Source organism: Balaenoptera musculus, chromosome 8 (assembly GCF_009873245.2).
Source record: "Balaenoptera musculus isolate JJ_BM4_2016_0621 chromosome 8, mBalMus1.pri.v3, whole genome shotgun sequence".
NCBI classification, from domain to species: Eukaryota; Metazoa; Chordata; class Mammalia; order Artiodactyla; family Balaenopteridae; genus Balaenoptera; species Balaenoptera musculus.
The window spans coordinates 98004107-98022592 of NC_045792.1; the positions used below are offsets into that span (position 1 = coordinate 98004107).

At 40.9% G+C, this 18486-nt stretch overlaps 1 protein-coding gene across 6 annotated transcripts in view; it reads left to right on the forward strand.

Moving 5' to 3' along the window:
- Positions 1–6240, forward strand: part of CTNND1 (catenin delta 1) — a 45942-nt gene extending 39702 nt beyond the window's left edge. For 2 of the 6 annotated variants that reach the window (XM_036862518.1, XM_036862519.1), the window contains 5 exons: positions 625–712; positions 3986–4048; positions 4821–4924; positions 5340–5427; positions 5700–6240. In XM_036862518.1, coding sequence (XP_036718413.1) covers positions 625–712; positions 3986–4048; positions 4821–4924; positions 5340–5427; positions 5700–5743 — 387 coding nt within the window. In that variant the 3' untranslated portion in view covers positions 5744–6240. The remainder of the gene's footprint in view (positions 1–624; positions 713–3985; positions 4049–4820; positions 4925–5339; positions 5428–5699) is intronic. The other 4 variants (XM_036862520.1, XM_036862522.1, XM_036862521.1 and 1 more) reach the window with 2 other exon arrangements.
- The last annotated feature ends 12246 nt before the right edge of the window (positions 6241–18486 follow it).

The following is an 18486-nucleotide window of genomic DNA, read 5'->3' on the forward strand; positions in this document are numbered from 1 at the left end:
TTTCTTCTATTTCACTGTCACACTGAGTCTACTTTTTTCTTTTTTTTTCTTTTGGCGGCATGTGGGATGGTTCCCCAACCAGGGATTGAACCTGGGCCTCTGCAGTGAAAACGCTGAATCCTAACCACTAGGCCACCAGAGAACTTCCCCTGAGTCTACTTTTGCCCCAAGTCTCTGTGTGTAAAGAAATCATTTATTAACTTTTCCCCCAAAATGGTGCCTGTAGTTCATTTGCTGCTAAAATAGCTCTGGTCTTCCTCTGTGTCATAGCATAGTGTAAATAAATACCAGTGGTAATGAAGGATGATGGCCTTTTTGACTTTTCTCCAAATCTGCCTTAGCCCTTTGAAGGAGTTTGCCATTTTCTGAGACTGTCATTTTCTGAGACTGTATCTCCTTGATAGCGTGAGTGTTTGATACCTTTGTAATCTGTTCAGAACACAAATAGAAGCCTAATATCCTAGTTCTGTTTCACTATATAGGTGTTTATTTAACCCTTACGAGTTACCTTTTGGTAAGAATTGTATTTGAGAATAAGGACCTAAAAGTCTGAGCCCATTAAGGAATAAGATAAGGGTGAATTCAGTACTCTGTGACATTATTGTGTTTTATGTTTGCCTCCAGGTGAATCTAAACAATGCTTCTCGAAGCCAGAGCACTCATTCATATGATGATAGCACTCTCCCTCTCATTGACCGGAACCAGAAATCAGGTACAGTAACTGGGGGACATACCCCTCTGCTTTTATTCCACTTCTGCTCTTCTTCTGCTATTCTTTCGTTAGATGGCTTACCATCTAATGAAATAGGATATATATTTATTTCTGAATGAGCTTGTCTTTTGGTGGAGGAAGAGTAGTACTTCACCTCAGGATTATAACCCAGAAGCTGGTAGACCTGAGCATTAGAAAATAAGACAGGCAGTTAGCCTGCGTGTGATTCCCCCATCTTTGCTTGTGGACTTAAAATGACCAGGGAGTGAACCCTACTCTGTTTTCTCTATTTAAGATATAGTTGGCACATAACATTGTATAAATTTAAGATGTACAACATAATGATTTGACATATGTATATAGATAGTGCCTGACTTAATGATGGTTTGGCTTATGATTTTTTGACTTTGTGGTATTGCAAAAGTGATATGCATTCAGTAGAAACTGTATTTCACATTCTGAGTTTTGCTTTTTTCCCTGGCTAGCGATACATGGTGGGACAGTGTCTCACGCTGGGCAGCAGCGGCATCGGCTGCAGCTCCCAGTTAGCCGTGCAGTCATGAGGGTGGACAGCCGATACACTTACAACCGTTCTGTTTTTCGCTTTTAGTACAGTATTCAATAAATTATATTATGAGATATTCAACACTTGATTATAAAGTAGGCGATGTGTTAGATGTTTTTGTCCAGGTGTAGGCTGATGTAAGTATTGTGAGCACGTTTAAGGTAGGCTGGGCTAAGCTATGATTGGTGGGTTAGGTGTATTAAGAGGCATTTTCAACTTATATTTTCAACGTATGATAGATTTATCAGGATGTAACCCCATTGTAAGTCCGAGGAAGATCTGTATATTGCAAAATGATTATTTTTCCCTTTTATATTTTCATATAATACCAAGTAGTATGTGTTTACTGTTGAAAAATTAGAAAATACAGACAAACCAGAAAAATGACAACAAAAAAAGTCACTTACTTCTGTTATCCAGAGATAACCACTGCTATTCTGTATCTTTTAAACACTGCCATGTGAGCAAATACATTTTTCTTCAAAAGACAAATCATATATTAAGTGCTCATTATAACCCTTATTATCTTAATGACACTTGGGTTTTGCCTCAGTCCGGGTCCTTAAAGTGTAGTCTGAGGATCGCCAAATCTGTTGACGTTTGTGCTGATGGTGCAAAAGCAGCAGTGGTGCTTTATTGCTGGGGGCTGAGTGTAAACCAGGGCGATGACGCCAAACCAAACTAGTTGTTGTAGTCTTCATTGCCATGTACTTGCAGTTATAAGAAGGGCCAGTTTCGGGGGGGGTAGGGGGAAAAGAAGGAGCCAATTTCACTTAAGAATGTACTTGATGGAACTGTAACAATATTAATTTTATTGTTTCTGCTCTTGAGTACACAGCTTTTTAATATCCTGTGTTGGTGATATAGGGAGTACTCATAAAGCACCCTGTAGCATACCAAAGCATGATGGTTATCTTGAGGAAATGCACTTGTGCTGTTGTTGGAGTTACTAGGTACACTAACCACTTTTTTTTGGAACACTATTTTTACTTAAAAAAACAGCAGACATTTTCTTGAAAATGAACGCAGTGAGCTTGTCAGTTTGAGGAAAAATAACTGACAGTACTTGCCTGAATTTTCAAGTGAAAATTTTAATTTTGGAAGACTTGTATCTGTCACTGTGAGCCTGGTAACATCCCAATAGTTAATATACATTTTTTTTTTAATTAATTTATTTATTTATGGCTGTGTTGGGTCTTCGTTTCTGTGCGAGGGCTTCCTCTAGTTGTGGCAAGTGGGGGCCACTCTTAATCGCGGTGCACGGGCCTCTCACTATCGCGGCCTCTCTTGTTGCGGAGCACAGGCTCCAGACGCGCAGGCTCAGTAATTGTGGCTCACGGGCCCAGCTGCTCTGCGGCATGTGGGATCTTCCCAGACCAGGGCTCGAACCCGTGTCCCCTGCATTGGCAGGCAGATTCTCAACCACTGCGCCACCAAGGAAGCCCCGTTAATATACTTTTAAATGAAATCAGTGGCGATGTTAATGAATGTGATTTTTTTGATATTATATCATGAAATGTGTTAACATTTAGAAAATCGGCGTAACTCTGTGAACCAGTATTTTCCAAGTGACCAGTGCATGATTTTCAAAATCATGCATGAGTAACTGATCCATTCAAAGTGTAAGACAGACCAATAGATATTAATTTAACAGACTGTGAAGAGAGCATTAGTTTGGATTCAGATTCCTTATTGCGCTAACCTTAAAGAAACTCTACTTGTCGAGTATTAGTATACTATCAAAGAATATCCACAATTATCTGAAAAGACTAATAAAGATCTCCTCCCTTTTCCAACTTCTTATCTGTGTGATGCTGGATTTTCTTTATATAATTCATCCAAAATAACATCACAACAGCTTGAATACAGAGGCAGATACGGGAATCTAGCTATCTTCTCTTTAAAGATGTGCAAAAATGTAAAACAATGCTTTTTATTTTTTTAATAAGTGTGTATGTTTTATAAAGCCATCTTGAACAATTTGGTACACTATCCACTGTGATGCTACTAAATAAGAATCAGTTTGATTCTTTTTTTTTTTTTTTTTTTTTTCTGGTGAGAAAAAAACATTTTTAATCATTTTTATCCTTTTTTTTTTTATTGGAGTATAGTTGATTTACAATGCTGTGTCAGTTTCTGCTGTACAGCAAAGTGAGTCATTTATGTTCATCCAAAATAACATCACAACAGATTGAATACAGAGGCAGATATGGGAATCTAGCTATCTTCTCTTAAACCAAACTTTAAAGATGTGCAAAAATGTAAAACAATGCTTTTTTTAAAAAAAATTAAAAGTATTATTTATGTTAACGGAATAAGTTTATTGTTTTTTTTTAATGAAATAAATATTTAAAAGAAATTTTAAATGAAATAAATATTTAAAAGCACTGTAGCTATTAATACATGTAATTACACCAGTGAACATTCTTTGGATCCTCATAACTTCTAAGAATATAAAGGGGCCCTGAGACCAGATAATTTGAAACCTGCTGGCTTAGAGTGAATCGTTTCTTATGTTAGAGTCTGTAGGAAAGGGATCTCTTTGAGTCCCTTGAGGGCTTTGTCTAGAGCCTAGCACTTGTGGTGGGTGCTTAGTAAAAATTTGATGGGAGGGAGGGGGAAGGGAGGACAGACTAGAAAGCAATTTTTATGAGTTTAGATTTTGAAGAGTTGGTTTTTGACCTGGATAACTTTCTGACTCCCTGTAGATAAGAAACCTGATCGGGAAGAAATTCAGATGAGCAGTATGGGCTCAAACACAAAATCATTAGGTAGGTGATGAATTCCTGCCTAAGGATATGGAGTAATCCGTATTATTATGTGGGATGAGGAGAACCATCTGGCTCTGCAGCTCTTTCCAGCACCCGCACTATTTACCTCCTGGAAGAACACTGGCTGGACATCCCATTTGGAAGGATTCAAGGAAATGTAGTAAAACCTGATCTATCTACCTTTTCCCACATTCCCAAATGCTCAGAGGTTAAAAAAAAAATCTTCATATGCCTCCCCCGTTAATACAGAGTCAAGTGTGTGTCCCTAAACTGTTGCCCACAGCCTTTCACAGTCTGACGCCAGGTTCGCTCTGTCTTACTCTCCATATCCTCTGTTTGAGCCCACCTAGTCTACTTGCTATCCTCTCTTCAGTCTATACTTTTTTATTTTGCTCTTGTAATACCTCCTATTGGAATGTCCTTCCCAATTGCTTTGTAAATGGTCTTCATCCCCAAAGGCTTGGCTGAAGTCCTGTCTACTTTGTTAGGTCCTTCCTAACTATGGCAGCTCACCTCACTATCTTCTCCTAATTCCAGTACCCTTCATAGATCTCTTCAGTTTAGCTTTATTATCATATATGATATATATTGCCTTCCCAGTTAGATGTAAGTTTTTTTATGTCAAGGACCACCTGACCCCTTAATGCCTTTGGTAAAGCTCAAATGCTTCACCAAAGAGGTGCCTAAATCACATTTATCTGCCTAATACATATTTTACACTAGAGGGGAACATCATGTCTCTGTACTTCTTTTTTTGTTTGTTTTAAACTAGATAACAACTATTCCACACTGAATGAGAGAGGAGACCACAATAGAACACTGGATCGATCTGGGGATCTAGGCGAAATGGAGCCATTGAAGGGAACGCCCCTGATGGTAAATTCTCTTTATATACTACTGTCCTTCTAAGGCTAGTTCTGTTTTGAAGCCTGCATGTTCTGTGAAATAGGAAAAAAGTACATACTGAAAGACAGCACCTTTTCTTGTAGGGGTTTTCAGGGAAAAAGTAGGAGTTTTGATTCATGTTGGGATTTCTTGTGCCATTATTCTGTGATGGTTGAGATGGGAGAAAGAAGGCTATAAATGTGTTGCTTATGTGACTAACACCAACTGATCTATTCTCACATTACTCTCTTTCTGTTCCTGCCTTTTTTTGAATATCTTGCCCTTCACTTACTATTACCTTGTTTTGTTTGAGTTTACAAATTTGGGGATTTTCCCTAGATCTGGCATGCATTCATGAGGTTCCTATTTTCTTACTCTCATACTAACACATTGCATGTGTTCACAGCAGGACGAGGGGCAGGAATCTCTGGAGGAAGAGGTGGATGTGTTGGTTTTGGATGATGAGGGGGACCAAATGTCTTACCGCCCCCATGGTATGTCCTTCAGCCACCCCCAAGATCATCCTTGTGGAAGGAGGTCTCTGTGTGCCAGCAGTTTGCCAATCATGCTGATCTGATCCGTCTCAGCCACACGGGGCGTGGGGGTGCTGCTTCTGTGATTGTTACCTCTTAAGAGGCTGGGACATGCCACTGGTGATCTGATTCTCCATTATGTGCTACTTTCTTCCCTTCAGATTTGCTCAACTCTCTTTTGGTCCTCCTTATTCCCAACCCTATTAACATCTCTTTCTCTTTTTTCCCTACAGCAGAAGATTTAGCACCACTCTCTCCGCTACATCTGGGCTTATAATATATGTACTTTTATTTTTTGGTGGTGAAATGGACTGATGATTTTTCCCTTTCTTCGCTGGACTGTTGTGCCCACTGCCACACTGCCTCCTGCCCTCGTAGCCCTAAGTGGCTGCCTTCTTTCCATCAACTCCCTAACTTCTTCCAGTGAAGCTTAATTGTCCCTCCTCCCCCCCTCCAGATCCCCTGCAATTACTCCCAAGAAGCCTGACTCGGTTATATGCATATCTTGAGAAACTGCTGCAGATTAGCTCTTTTTGCCAGCTCTCCCTGGAACTCTTGACCTTGTGTGGAGGGAGGGAGAGAGTGGGAATCCTCACTGGAAGCCATGGGAAGAATTGGAAGTTATATGCTATATATGCAGTGTCCAGCAATCTGATAAACCGATGATTCTTAAGCAAGATTTTTTTTCTCTTGGTGGGGAAGGGACCTTTACATTTTTGGAGAATGGAGGGCGTGAGCTCTTCCTTTATTTCTAATGACTATTTTTGAAGCAAAGAAGGCCGGCAACATTGGCACATACCACTTGGCAAGGGCCCTTGAGAAAGTGAAGGTTTCCTAGAGCTGAGATTAAGAAACCTTGCCCTCCTCATCTCCAGGGCAGGGACCATCAAGGACCTACAGACTCCATCTCTTCTCCACGCCTCATGCCAGCCCTGGGCTGCAGCTGCTGCCCCTTACTGAGGCTGTCCTTAACCCTCCTCTCCCATCCTGTGATAATGTCTGCTGACTTGGCCTGGCCGTTTGCAAGAGGCTGTAGAAGGAGGAGAATATGTCAAGGAAGACTTTTTGGGTGAGAAGGAGCAGAAAGATGTCTTCCGGGGAGGAGAAGAGCCTCTAGGAGGAGCTAGTAGGAATGTACATGAATCATTTAGTCTGAAACTGGCAGGAAGCTACAAAGCTGGCTTCCCCCTGCCCTTATTTCTCCTTTTTCTCACCCTTATAGCCCCATCCTCCCCTGCTTCCTCCCTGGATTGGTTGGCTGACTAAAGGACTTGATGTACATACTCCTGCCCCCTTTACCCTTAAAAAGGTGGGGTTCGCCCCTGGCTTTGCCTCTTCTTTGTGCCTTTGGCCTGGGGTGCATCTCCTCCTTCCCTTCCATGTGCCTTTCTTTGCCTCTGCAGTCTCATTTCTCATGATTTTGCAAATTATATTTTGTTGCTTTCTTACCTACTTCTTGGCCCTAAATAGCAGAAAGAAGAGGAGAGGTGACCTAGAGAACCTCAGTCTCTCCACTGGGAATTGGAATAGCCTCTAATATTAGCCATAGAAGGTTTTTCTCAACTGTGTATGTTGGGATTTTGCAAAAATCCTGTTCTGATGAACCTCCAAATGAGATTGGTGGGAGGAGTGAGTGGTGTGGCTCTTACTCCTTAGTTGCCCAGAATGATTGTCGTCTCTGAAGGGGTTATAGGGAAGTCGTGTCCATATCCCCCTCCCCGACCCCCCACCACCCCCATACCTCCTCCTTTCAGTTTAGTCTATATTAGCAGGTTGGGCTAGAGGAATCAGCTGCTATGCGGTTGATTTTTTTTTTTTTTTAACCCTTTCCCTTACTTGCCTTTTACTCCTCCCCTTAATCTAAAAGCTCTGTTTAATGCAACTGGAAATCTTTATCCTCCTCTCTCCCCCTTCCTTTATATATTGAGGCTTTGGGGTAGGAGAAAAGTGCACAACCCACCACCCCCCTTCCCCTCTGCATTAAAATTCCTTATTTACCCCTTTTCCCCTTCACATTTCGTCCCACTCCTTTTCTGGCAAAAAGGAGCCTTTTCCTCTCTGTGACCCTAAAAGCATACTGCACAGGGGAAATCGCCCCCATCCAGATGTGGCTCCACTCTTGGTTTCTCTTGTCTTCTTCTGCTCTTTTCCTGGTGCTCTTTTTGTCGGTGGGGTGTGGGTAATAGAACAGCCATGGGCTTTTGGGGACCTTTAACTGTTTGTTTTTTCCTTTTCATTTATAAAAACACTAAACGTTCAATTTCAGAGAACCAAAAATCCCACCTTCCCACCGAACACTACTAAGGGGCATGTCTTCTGCTCCATACCTTTTCTGTTTTTCTTTCTCTCTTGTTAATGCTTTTAAAAACAAATGAGTTTTTTTATATAAATAAAGTTTTTAAAGTGTGTATGTGGGGGGTCTGTGTCATTTCTTCACTTTAAGCTGTATCTCTTCTCTCCTTTTCATCTTGGTTACTTTCTTATGTATCAGTGTCCTTTTTCTCTGCAGAGCAACTAGAAGGGGATTGTACCAGGACTGATTTATTTTGAGCTCAATCCCAACTCTTAACAAGGAACATTCTTTTTAATTATATATGAAACGTTTTTCCTCTGAAGATTCTTAAAAATTAAATGTGGCTAAGTAGAGCACGGGAAGCTTATTGCTAACTTAGAGATAGGAAACTGAAGTATAAAGAATAAGTCACTGGGATTCTTTTGCGACATTTGACAAAACTAACGTTGAATAAAGCTCATTGCAATACATGACCCTCTTGAACGTTTATGGGTAGAAGATTAGAAACTACCAGCTCCAGCTATCATCCTAATAAGTATGAAAATGTAGAATTATAAGACTCACTAGGCCGTAATGTTGCTTCTCAGGCTATCTGCAATATTTTAATAAAGATGTTAAGGGGCAGGCCTATAGCTAGCTTCCTCTGTGTCCTCCCAAGTAATATGTGGGTGGGTAGCAAATACTCATTGGATTACCAGGGGTTGTCTTTACTGTAGAGGCCAAGGATTAAGACCTACAGAAAGGGGCTTATTTCTCTGGGGCCCATATTTCCTGTTACATTATTAAGACTCGAGAATTTATGTAAAATGCTTTCTGTATGCCCAATCTTTAGATTAAAAATATATAGCTGCTTCTGGTGATGCTCATGTCTCAATTTTGTTGAACTAGGTCTTGGGTATGAAAACTTTCTTGGGCTTGTAAGACCAAGAAATCTAAGCATTGTAGCTGATAACCTTTTAGAGCTTGATCTGTGTCTGACAGTTGTAGTTTTAGAAGGATGAAGCACAGAGCCAAAAAGCTGTTAGAGTTTGCTTTACAAAGAGGTTTGGTAGACCTGCTTGAGACTTTTTTTTTTTTTAATGTAGAAAAACCTGGCTACTGGTGAATAGCCTTTATTTCTGTTTATTTCTGTCATATTCTTAATTATGCACGGGCATTGAGCTTCATAGAAACCTTACTCTTCTCTCTGGATTGGTCCATTTGTTTTATCTCATTCAATAAATATTTCCCCAGCATCTTCCATATGCCAGGCATTGTTGTGTATGTTAGGTTTAGATTAGAGAATGAAACAGATGGACCCTTTCTCATATGCAATCCATGAGAATTCTATGCAGCTGAGATCTGTGGTCTTTTAAAAACATTTTTCTGCCCTTAACTAAAACAAGGTGTTAAAAAGAATGATCTGTAAAGTCCCTGTATCTCGTTTCTTGACACTGATTTAGTAATGCTTTTGAAGGCTCTTGGTATCTCTTAATACCAACTTTAGGAATCCTGTGTATTTTGTCAAGATTTGCCCATTTGTTCCCTGATCCTTTAGAGCCTGAGTTTTTTGGTTTTTTTTTTTTCCTGGAGGCGGTTATAGATTATGCTCAACCACTCTTCTGCCTCAGTGAGCCTTTTTTGTGAACATGTTTGTGCAATAGCTGCAATGAGTCTTGCTGTGACATACTTTCTGACAGCTCAGAGCTATGACCTCACTTGGCCACTTGTTCTTTCTTGCTGAACTAATGCACTTTGTTACAGAGTAGAAGTATCTCACCCAGGAAGAACTAAGGACCAGTTATTCTAGATCGTTATTTTTCATTTTGTCTGTCTTTATATCTGAAGTACAGGATAGTAAAGGTTTATCTTGGTATTTTCATAGATAGAGTTACAGACCAACTACACGCAGCCTTATAGATCTGAGCAAGTACACAGGAATTACCTGGGAAGCTTGTTGAAAATGCAGATTTCCGTGCTAAGTTTCCAAAAATTGCTTAAATACGTGGGACTCAGGAATTTGAAATCTTACGTAACCTAGGTTATTCAAATGCCTGTGGTGAGTTAATTGCAACTTGAGACACTAAAGACTTGCTTAAGAATTCAGCCTCAAACTAGAATCCAGGATGACTGGCTTCAACTCCGCTGGCAGTGATACTAGTTTCATGGTGGGTGTGGTGATAACCACAATAAAGGAGTGTTCATATAGGAAACTGTTTATCTCAAAGGAATGAATGATTACTGTAGAATCTGAGATGATAGTGACAGGCTGATATGTAGCATGTAGGTTGGAGAAACTTCTTTTGTAAATCATGTCATCTATATAATGCCCAAGCTGATGAGACGTGAACTTAGCCCTTGATATGGGGCCCTCTAGGGCAATAGAGAATTCCCTTGAGCCGATGGCTCTAACTAAAGTGTCACTTCTGGCTACAAAGGGTACCTCAGCTGGGAGGCAAGTGGCCCCATTGGCCAAAGCCAAGGAGGTGTGTCGAAATTTAAATCACTCCTGAGGGACAGCCTATACCAAGAAAGCACGCGCCTGCGCGTGCCCACACACACGACATTGTAGGAGCTAATTTATTTATTTTTATTGTGGGATCTCAGTTCCCCACCCAGGGATTGAAGCTGGGCCATGGCAGTGAAAGCCCGGAATCCTAACCACTAGGCCACCAGGGAACTCCGCAAATTTCTTTTTCATGTAAATTTATGACTTTTTTTTTTTTTTTTTTTTTTTTTTTGACCTTGGTGCGCAGCATGTGGGATCTTAACTCCCTGACCAGGGAGCGAACCCTCGCACTCTGCAGTGAAAGCACGGAGTCTTAACCACTGGACTGCCAGGGAAGTCCCAACCTATGACCTCTTGACTTTGCTGTTGTCTATATCACTTAAAGCGTTAGTTCTTCAGCTGATCCACCCAGAATTTAGGGGCAGACGTGGATGGAGAGGAAGCTGGAGGAAATGAGGTAGGGAAAGCATAAGTGAAAATAGTCATTTTGGTCTGTCTGTATTACATCCTGACAATATTTTTTCGCTTTTTATGTAGTATGAAATGTAGCCATGGATGGATTGAGTCAAGAGCATTATACCTGTTAGTGTAATTGTAGGAGCCATAAATATTATTGTAAGCATGTGGCAACTAGCTATTTTGTTTTATTTTTAGCTGAGGAGAAAGAGCTATGCTTCTCACTGTATACATTTCTATATTGTTGAAAAGGACAGGTTCTTCCACTTTTATTTAGGATACAGAAGGGATTACTATCTTGCTGTCTTTGCCCAGGTATTTGTAGTGCTAATGGACAAATAGTCTGAATGCCATAAGGCATTTGTGCCTGAGGAAAAGAAAAAAATACGAGATATTCACGGTAAGGTGCCAGGCACTTACACTGCTCTTGTCTTCAATTCTTTTTTGCTCCATCCTTAAGGCAAAGTTAGCATTGGGCTTTTGCAAACTTTGCACTCTGGGCCTTTTTACAACCCAGTCTGTTAGAATCAAGGGTGGGGGGAGTGTAGTGTGTATAGTTGGAACTAATTCAGACTTCTGTTTTTTGGCATTGTGGTGGATTGGATACTCTGAAAAGTACTTTCAGCAGAAACAAGATGCTGGGTAAAATGTATTTATTTAAAAAATAGTTACAAACATATTGCTGAACAAGCACAAAAGTAAGGCATCCATAGATCTTCAAAAATGAAGTGAAAACTGGAATTGTAGGAAGTAAGCAACTGCTAGAGCTAGCTTTTACTCAGCTTTTGCCAAACTCAGCAGGCTTTCAGCATCTATTTTAGTGACTATGCAGGGTATGGGGAACAAAATGAAGGTGACTCCAAGTAAAGCCAGGATACCCTCAGTGTAAAGGTGAACAAGAAATAAACTCTATGGAAGAGGGCAGCAAGGAATTTTTTGTCTCAACCTTGATATTACCCAAAAACTGGGCTCACCTCTTGGTGGGTGTCAAGCCAAAGACACAGCCAAGCCAAAGATCAGGAGAAAGAAAGATTTATTACTTGCAACAAGTAAGGAGAACACCAGGGATCTTTGCCAAAGCAGTGTCTCTCCAGATCAGCAAAATGGGGGAAGTTTTAAGCTAAGGCTACATGCATATTCATGAAGGAGCTTGGGCTGAGGAGAATTCACCATAGAATTGGGGCTAAGGTTGACAGAGTCCAAGCTCTAGTTGATTGAAGCCAGAAAAGGTCAACATCATCATCTTTAGGTTCCAGTTGATCTGGTGGTTGAGTGCCCAAGGGGGTGTTTAAATTCTGAAAAACAGCTCAAGAAAGTGCTTCAGACTAATCTTTACCGTTAAAACAGAACTGGGAGTCTCTACAACTCATTTATTAGCCTTGCTATTGTTACTTCTCTTGGCCAGTAACAATTTGTTCTTTTGTTCCCTTAAGATCATTATTACTGAGACCTGTTCAAGGGCAGGCATTGTGGCCAGGCTTAGATCATAAAATGGCTTAGGCCTAAAACGGCTTCTCTTACGTCAGAAAGCTATATCTGGTTCTTTTCTGGGCCCCCTACTCTATCTGCTTACAGTTGGTCATGCCTTCAGGTGATTTCCAGAAGCAAATGCAATCCCTTGAAGGCCTCAATTCCTATATATAAACTCCCAAAGCAAATCCTGCTTAAAAATTATAAGATGCACAAAGAAATAAGATGCCACAAATGGAAAAGGGGCCAAAAAGTCACAGAAGCTGATCCTTAAATACTTCAGATGATAGCATTGTCACACAGACTGATGAAATAACTTTTTGATTAATGAGCTAATACAAGTTTGAAGCTAAGAGGTGACAAAAAAACAACCCAGTAGATTTTTTTGGGAAAAAAAAGCCTTTCTGAATTAGAAATGAAAAATACAAATTTGAAATAAAAACTCAGATTAAATTGATTGGAGAAATTGAAGGGGTTCTAGTGAATTGGAAGATCTCAAGAAATTATACAGAATGCAGTCCAAAGAGAATGAAAGGAAGAATGGAAAATGGCAAAGATGTTGAGAAGCAGACAATAGAGGACAAGAGAATGAGAAGATCTAATGTACTAAGTTATCTGCAACTCCAGGAGGAGACAATAGGAAGAGACATTATCCAAGGAGGTAACCACCGATAAATTTTCAGATTTGATGAAAGGCACTAAACCTCAGATTTAGGAATCCCAATGAGTTCGCCAAGCAAGATAAAAAGCAACTCATATCTAGAGACACTGAGGTAAAATGCTCTCTATCTTGAGCAGCTAGAGATAAAATGCAGACAAACATTAGAAAACAGCCTAGATGGATGACCTGTCAGCATCAACAATGAAAGCCAGAAAACCGTGGAATTCTTTCGCTGCATCCCGTTAACAAAAGAAGTTATCATGGAAATTGACACTTGGTAAAACTTTTTTAAGAAAGAGGGCTAATTAGAAACATTTTCAGCCAAAAGCAGAGTTTGCCACAGGTAAGTCAGGATTCCTGAGGCAGAAGGAAAATGGTCTTAAATGGAAAATCTGATGCAAGAAGGAACACTGAACAAAGATACTGGTAAATAATGTTGGTAAGAGTAGGTAAGCATTAAGTGTAAAAACTGTAATTTGTGGGAGGGAAATATGAGCTAGAATTAAAATACTGGACAACAATAGCATGTAACTTGGGGTGACTAGAACACTAATTTTCATGTTCTTATATTCAGGAGGAAAATGAATGTATTGATTAGCTTAAGACTTTTGTGAAACTGTACCTATTAGAATAACCACTAGAGAACAGAGCATATCACCTTCAAACAAGTAGAGAGGGAAGAAGGCAAGAGGAGGATGGGGGGGGGATCAGATCTGGTACTACCTCTGACAGAACAATCTAAGCTCCCAGGGTACCAGTTATAGGAAGTGGTGAGGAGCCTACCTGTATATCACAGTACTGGGACATAGTGTGTGCAGAAAAAGAACAGTGAGTGAAGTGTAGGAGGGGGCAGAGAGAACAGGTCCAAGATAGTTTCCATTAAAGCAAAGTTAAAATTTAAATAAAAATTATTTGCTGGGTTGTGTGTGAATTGGTCAGCCTGACTTAAAGATAGGAGGTTAGGACAGAATATTTTCATATCTTGCCCACTGAATTGCTGACTCCTGGAGTCCTTCAGGATATGGAACCTTAGTTTTATATCAGAGGAAGAAGAGTTAAATGAAAATTGAATCCATGCCCTCTATGTTTCCAGACCCCAGACCCCAGACCAAGATCCAAATAAACACTATAGGAAGATGAGAAAAAAATCCAAACATGAAACATCAAAGCAAACCCTACTCTCTTTGCTGCTAGTTACTTCTCTTTGCACTAGGAAACCATGCACCTTTTATTTTTAATTTAATTTTTTATTTATTTTATTTTTGGCTGTGTTGGGTCTTTGTTGCTGCACGCGGGCTTTCCTCTGGCTGCAGCGAGCGGGGGCTGCTCTGCATTGCAGTGCGCGGGCTTCTCATGCGGTGGCTCCTCTTGTTGTGGAGTGTGGGCTCTAGGTGCGTGGGCTTCAGTAGTTGTGGCACGCGGGCGCAGTAGTTGTGGCTCACGGGCTCTAGAGCGCAGGCTCAGTAGTTGTGGTGCACGGGCTTCGTTGCTTCGCGGCATGTGGTATCTTCCCGGACCAGGGCTCGAACCCATGTCCCCTGCCTTGGCAGGCGGATTCTTAACCACTGCGCCACCAGGGAAGCCCCATGCAGCTTCTTCAAAACAAAACAAACAAACAAACAAAAACTGCTCCCAAGCCAGAGAGTTCTCTAGTTTCATGCCCCTAGGGACATCACCAACATTCTAGGAAAAAAATTCTCTCCTCCTTTTAGTACCCTTTTTCAGGACCTCCTTTCCCTTCTTAAATACTGATGTACCACCAGGGTTCAAATCTAGCCTGCTTCTGACTTTTTACTCATGGAATTCCTATGAAGGACCCGGGTTCAACCTGATTCTCACCATGTCTTCTCTGTATTTTTGAAAAGTCAGGCCCCAGGCTCTCTTCTCAGTCTGGTTAAAGTCTGATGGTGGACACTTGGTAACTCAGCTCTACTCCATCTTGTAAAGTGTCTTGAATTCTGGTAACTCTTCTTCTAGTGATGGTTACCTCATTGCGAGTTGCTTTGTAACTTGTATTTTACATAATGTCACTTAAGTGATACTGACTTTTCTAAAGTGAAATCCTACACATATTTGTTCAATAAATACTTTATACAGGTGCTAGGACCAAAGGCCATTTCTGTTTTTGAGCCCCAGGGATAGAGGCATTAAATTTATGAGTCAATGAGATAAGCGTTATTATAATGATATGTTTCTAGCATTAGAAGAAGGGTGAAGTCTGCTTGGAGTGAGGGCAAGACTTCACTGAGAGGTAATATTTTGGTTGGTTTGAAAGGATAGCTAGCATTTCATCAATTGGAGAAGATGTGTCATGCAGGACAGATGGCATAATGTGAAAAATATTGAGGTGTGGGTATCCTCATAGGTGAGGGGAAGTTTATTTTATAAAAACGTTTCATCTAATAAATGGAGTGATTGAAATATCACCATTTTGCCATCCTTAATAAATAGATCTTAGGCACTGAGCATCAACAGCTGCTAACATCACAAAAGGAGACAATCAGATGCCACCTACAAAGCGGTTTTTCAAAAAAAAAAAAAAAATCAAACCTGAGTCTGATCAAACCTCTATATCCAATTACTATTTTATAGGAAATACAGAGAATGTGGAAAATGTTAAAGTACACTATGGGGATGCAGTTAGCAAAATAGGACAAGAATTACAAAACAAATGACCTAATTTTTAAAATAAATTAATTGCAAGAAGAAAAAAGATGGAAGGATACTTATAGACTGAAAGATATCAGTCAATCTCTACAGATTAAAAGACACCAACCAATCACAATGCATGAGTCTTATTTGGTTCCTGATATAAACATAACATTTTATGAGAAAATTGGAAATTTGAACACTGGATACTTGATTTTACTAAGGGATTATTATATTTTAGATGTGACACTGGTATTGTTGGTTATAATTAATTCCTTGTCAGACTGAGCAATGTGATGAAATTCTAGTGGATGGAATGTTATAAGGAAATTTGCTTCTAAGTAGTGTGGGGTAAGAGAGGTTAGAGAGGTATAAATGAAACAAGATTGGCTGTGAGCTAATAATCATTAAAGCTGGGTTATGGGTATATGGAGGTTTATTATTATATTTGATTTGATTTTTATGTATATTTGGAATTCCCCATAGTCAAAAGTTTTGAAAAATGGTGAAAAACAATTTGGGAGCTAATTGTTCCAGGTATGGGACTAGGAAGGGGGGTGGTGGCAGCAACTATAATGCTTGGGTTATAAGTACTTGTACTGCCGTAAGCAGGCCAGTGGGATTCAAACCACCAAGGACACCTAGAGCTCCGTGGTGTTGCCCCCAGAGCAGCCACAAGGATGGGAGAGGGGTGCTGAACAGAGGGGACAGCTACTGTGTAGCTCGCCTACACATTTTAATAAGAACAGCTTGGCTTCTAACTTTTATTAAACTGGACTTCTCAGTGATATTTCATTTAAAAACAGGATTCTGAAGCTTTAAAAATTTTCACTAACTATTAGGGGAACAACTGAATATTTTAAAGACTATCCCTTGAGCTGTTGTCCAGAAGATTGGAGGCAGGGAAATCAGCTAAGAGACTGTTGTGATATCACAAACGAATGAGAAGTTTGTTTTGAGGAGAATGTAGCTAATGAACATTTGGTCTAGGAGGTAAACCTTTTATGAAAATGTTTGGTTTTTTTTTTTTTTTTGGCTGCGTTGTGTCTTCGTTGCTGTGCGCGGGCTTTCTCTAGTTGCAGCGAGCGGGGGCTACTCTTCGTTGTGGTGCGCGGGCTTCTCAATGCGGTGGCTTCTCTTGTTGCAGAGCATGGGCTGTAGGGTGCACGGGCTTCAGTAGTTGTGGCACGTGGGCTCAGTAGTTGTGGCTCACGGCCTCTAGAGCCCAGGCTCAGTAGTTGTGGCGCACGGGCTTAGTTGCTCCGCGGCATGTGGGATCTTCCCGGACCAGGGCTCCAACCTGTGTCCCCTGCATTGGCAGGCAGATTCTTAAACACTGCGCCACAAGGGAAGTCCCTATGATAATATTTGTAATAGTTGTTTCCCAGTCCACAAAGGACAACAAAGAGGGTGTGGAAATAGGCTCACTCTTCTAACAAAGTCAGTCTCTCTGAGCACTTAGTAGAGTACGGGCTGGAAGCCAGCTCCGTCTCCTACCCCATTCTTAGCAGAACACCAGGAGAACTCGTCCTCCTTGCTGCAGTCTCAGCATCTTTGATCACAGTCTCTATTCTTGTCCTCCTGTGCACCATGACTGATCGTATAGGGAGGTAGGGAATGGTGACCACTTCTATCATCACTGCCCCATCTCAACTACAGCTGCCTCAGGTATGCCCCACCACATCTACCTAACAGTACTCTAGATTCTTATAGCAGCTGAACTCCAGATTGTAAAACCCAACAGTTAACCACCATTTCTTCCCTTACCTCCACAACCTTGGAGTCTATCTGCCTAGGAAAATCCACTGACCTTCGCTCCTATTACTGTCCCCTGGAGCTGATGTCTCCCTGACCCCTGTGCCTTTAAGCCACGCATCCATCCACCAAGTTCCTGTGGCTAATAAAAATAAGCTATTAACATTCTAGACTTATAGGTGAAAATGATTTAGGTACCTCCTCAGGGTTCTCCACCTTACTGGCTTTCACTTCACTCTGCCTTGGTTCTGCTTGGTTTCTCAGAAGTTGTAGGTTTTTGTTCTTTGAAAACCTTGCCCCTGCCCCCCTGACTCGTTGCTTGAGTGAAGCTTCTCTAGTTCTCTTTGTGCTCATCAAGACCGTTCTTAGCCGTCTTGAATTATGGAACTCCTTGAGAATCTGATGATAGTAATGGACTTTCTCCAGAAAAGCACACACACACAGTATTTTGCCTATAATTTCAAAGTCTCTAGATTTTTAAAGCTGTGCTCAATGCATCAGGAAGCCTTTTGGTGGTGATGGTGGGATTGCTTGATAAAAGCGCAATGTTCTTTGGCTCTACCCCAGACCTATTAAATCAGAATTTCTGGCGGTAGAGCCTCGGAATCAACAATGTAAACAATCTCCCTGGTTGATTTATAAGTACACTAAAATTTAAGAAAGGGTGCTATAAAGACTCAGTTTATCTTCGCAGTCTATCTCATCTTCCCCTCCCAGCCACTTAACTATGGTTCAAACTCTGGAGTCCTGGTCCTCTAGGGCTATAGTGAAGCCCCCTGTTGGAGAAACTCTAGAGTCTGACAATGGGGTTAGGTCTCTTTCATTTCCAGGCATAGTTCTAAATTTAGAGAGCCAAGTCATGTCTAAGAGAGCCACATTTCCCCCCTTCCTTTGATCCATCCTGCATCCATTCTTTATGTATTCACTTTCCCCAATCCAGAGTGGAAACTCCCTCCTACTGGAGACACAGATTCCCACCCAAAGCAAGATGTCTTGTGCTTCTGCATGTTTGCCTCATCTCACGTGTATTAGTCCTGTGGATAGCCAGTGGTTCAGAGTTAGAGGGCCTTGTAATTGGGATAGAAGGATACAGTAAACAGGTTTGTGGGGTTAAATCTAAATGCTAACAGGTCCAGGTACATCCTTGAGGTTCCAAACTGATGACAGAGTAGAGAAGGTCACTGAGTAACTTCTTTTTAATTGATTCTTTTTACTGGCTATAAGCATTTTTTTAGATGTAATAACTGA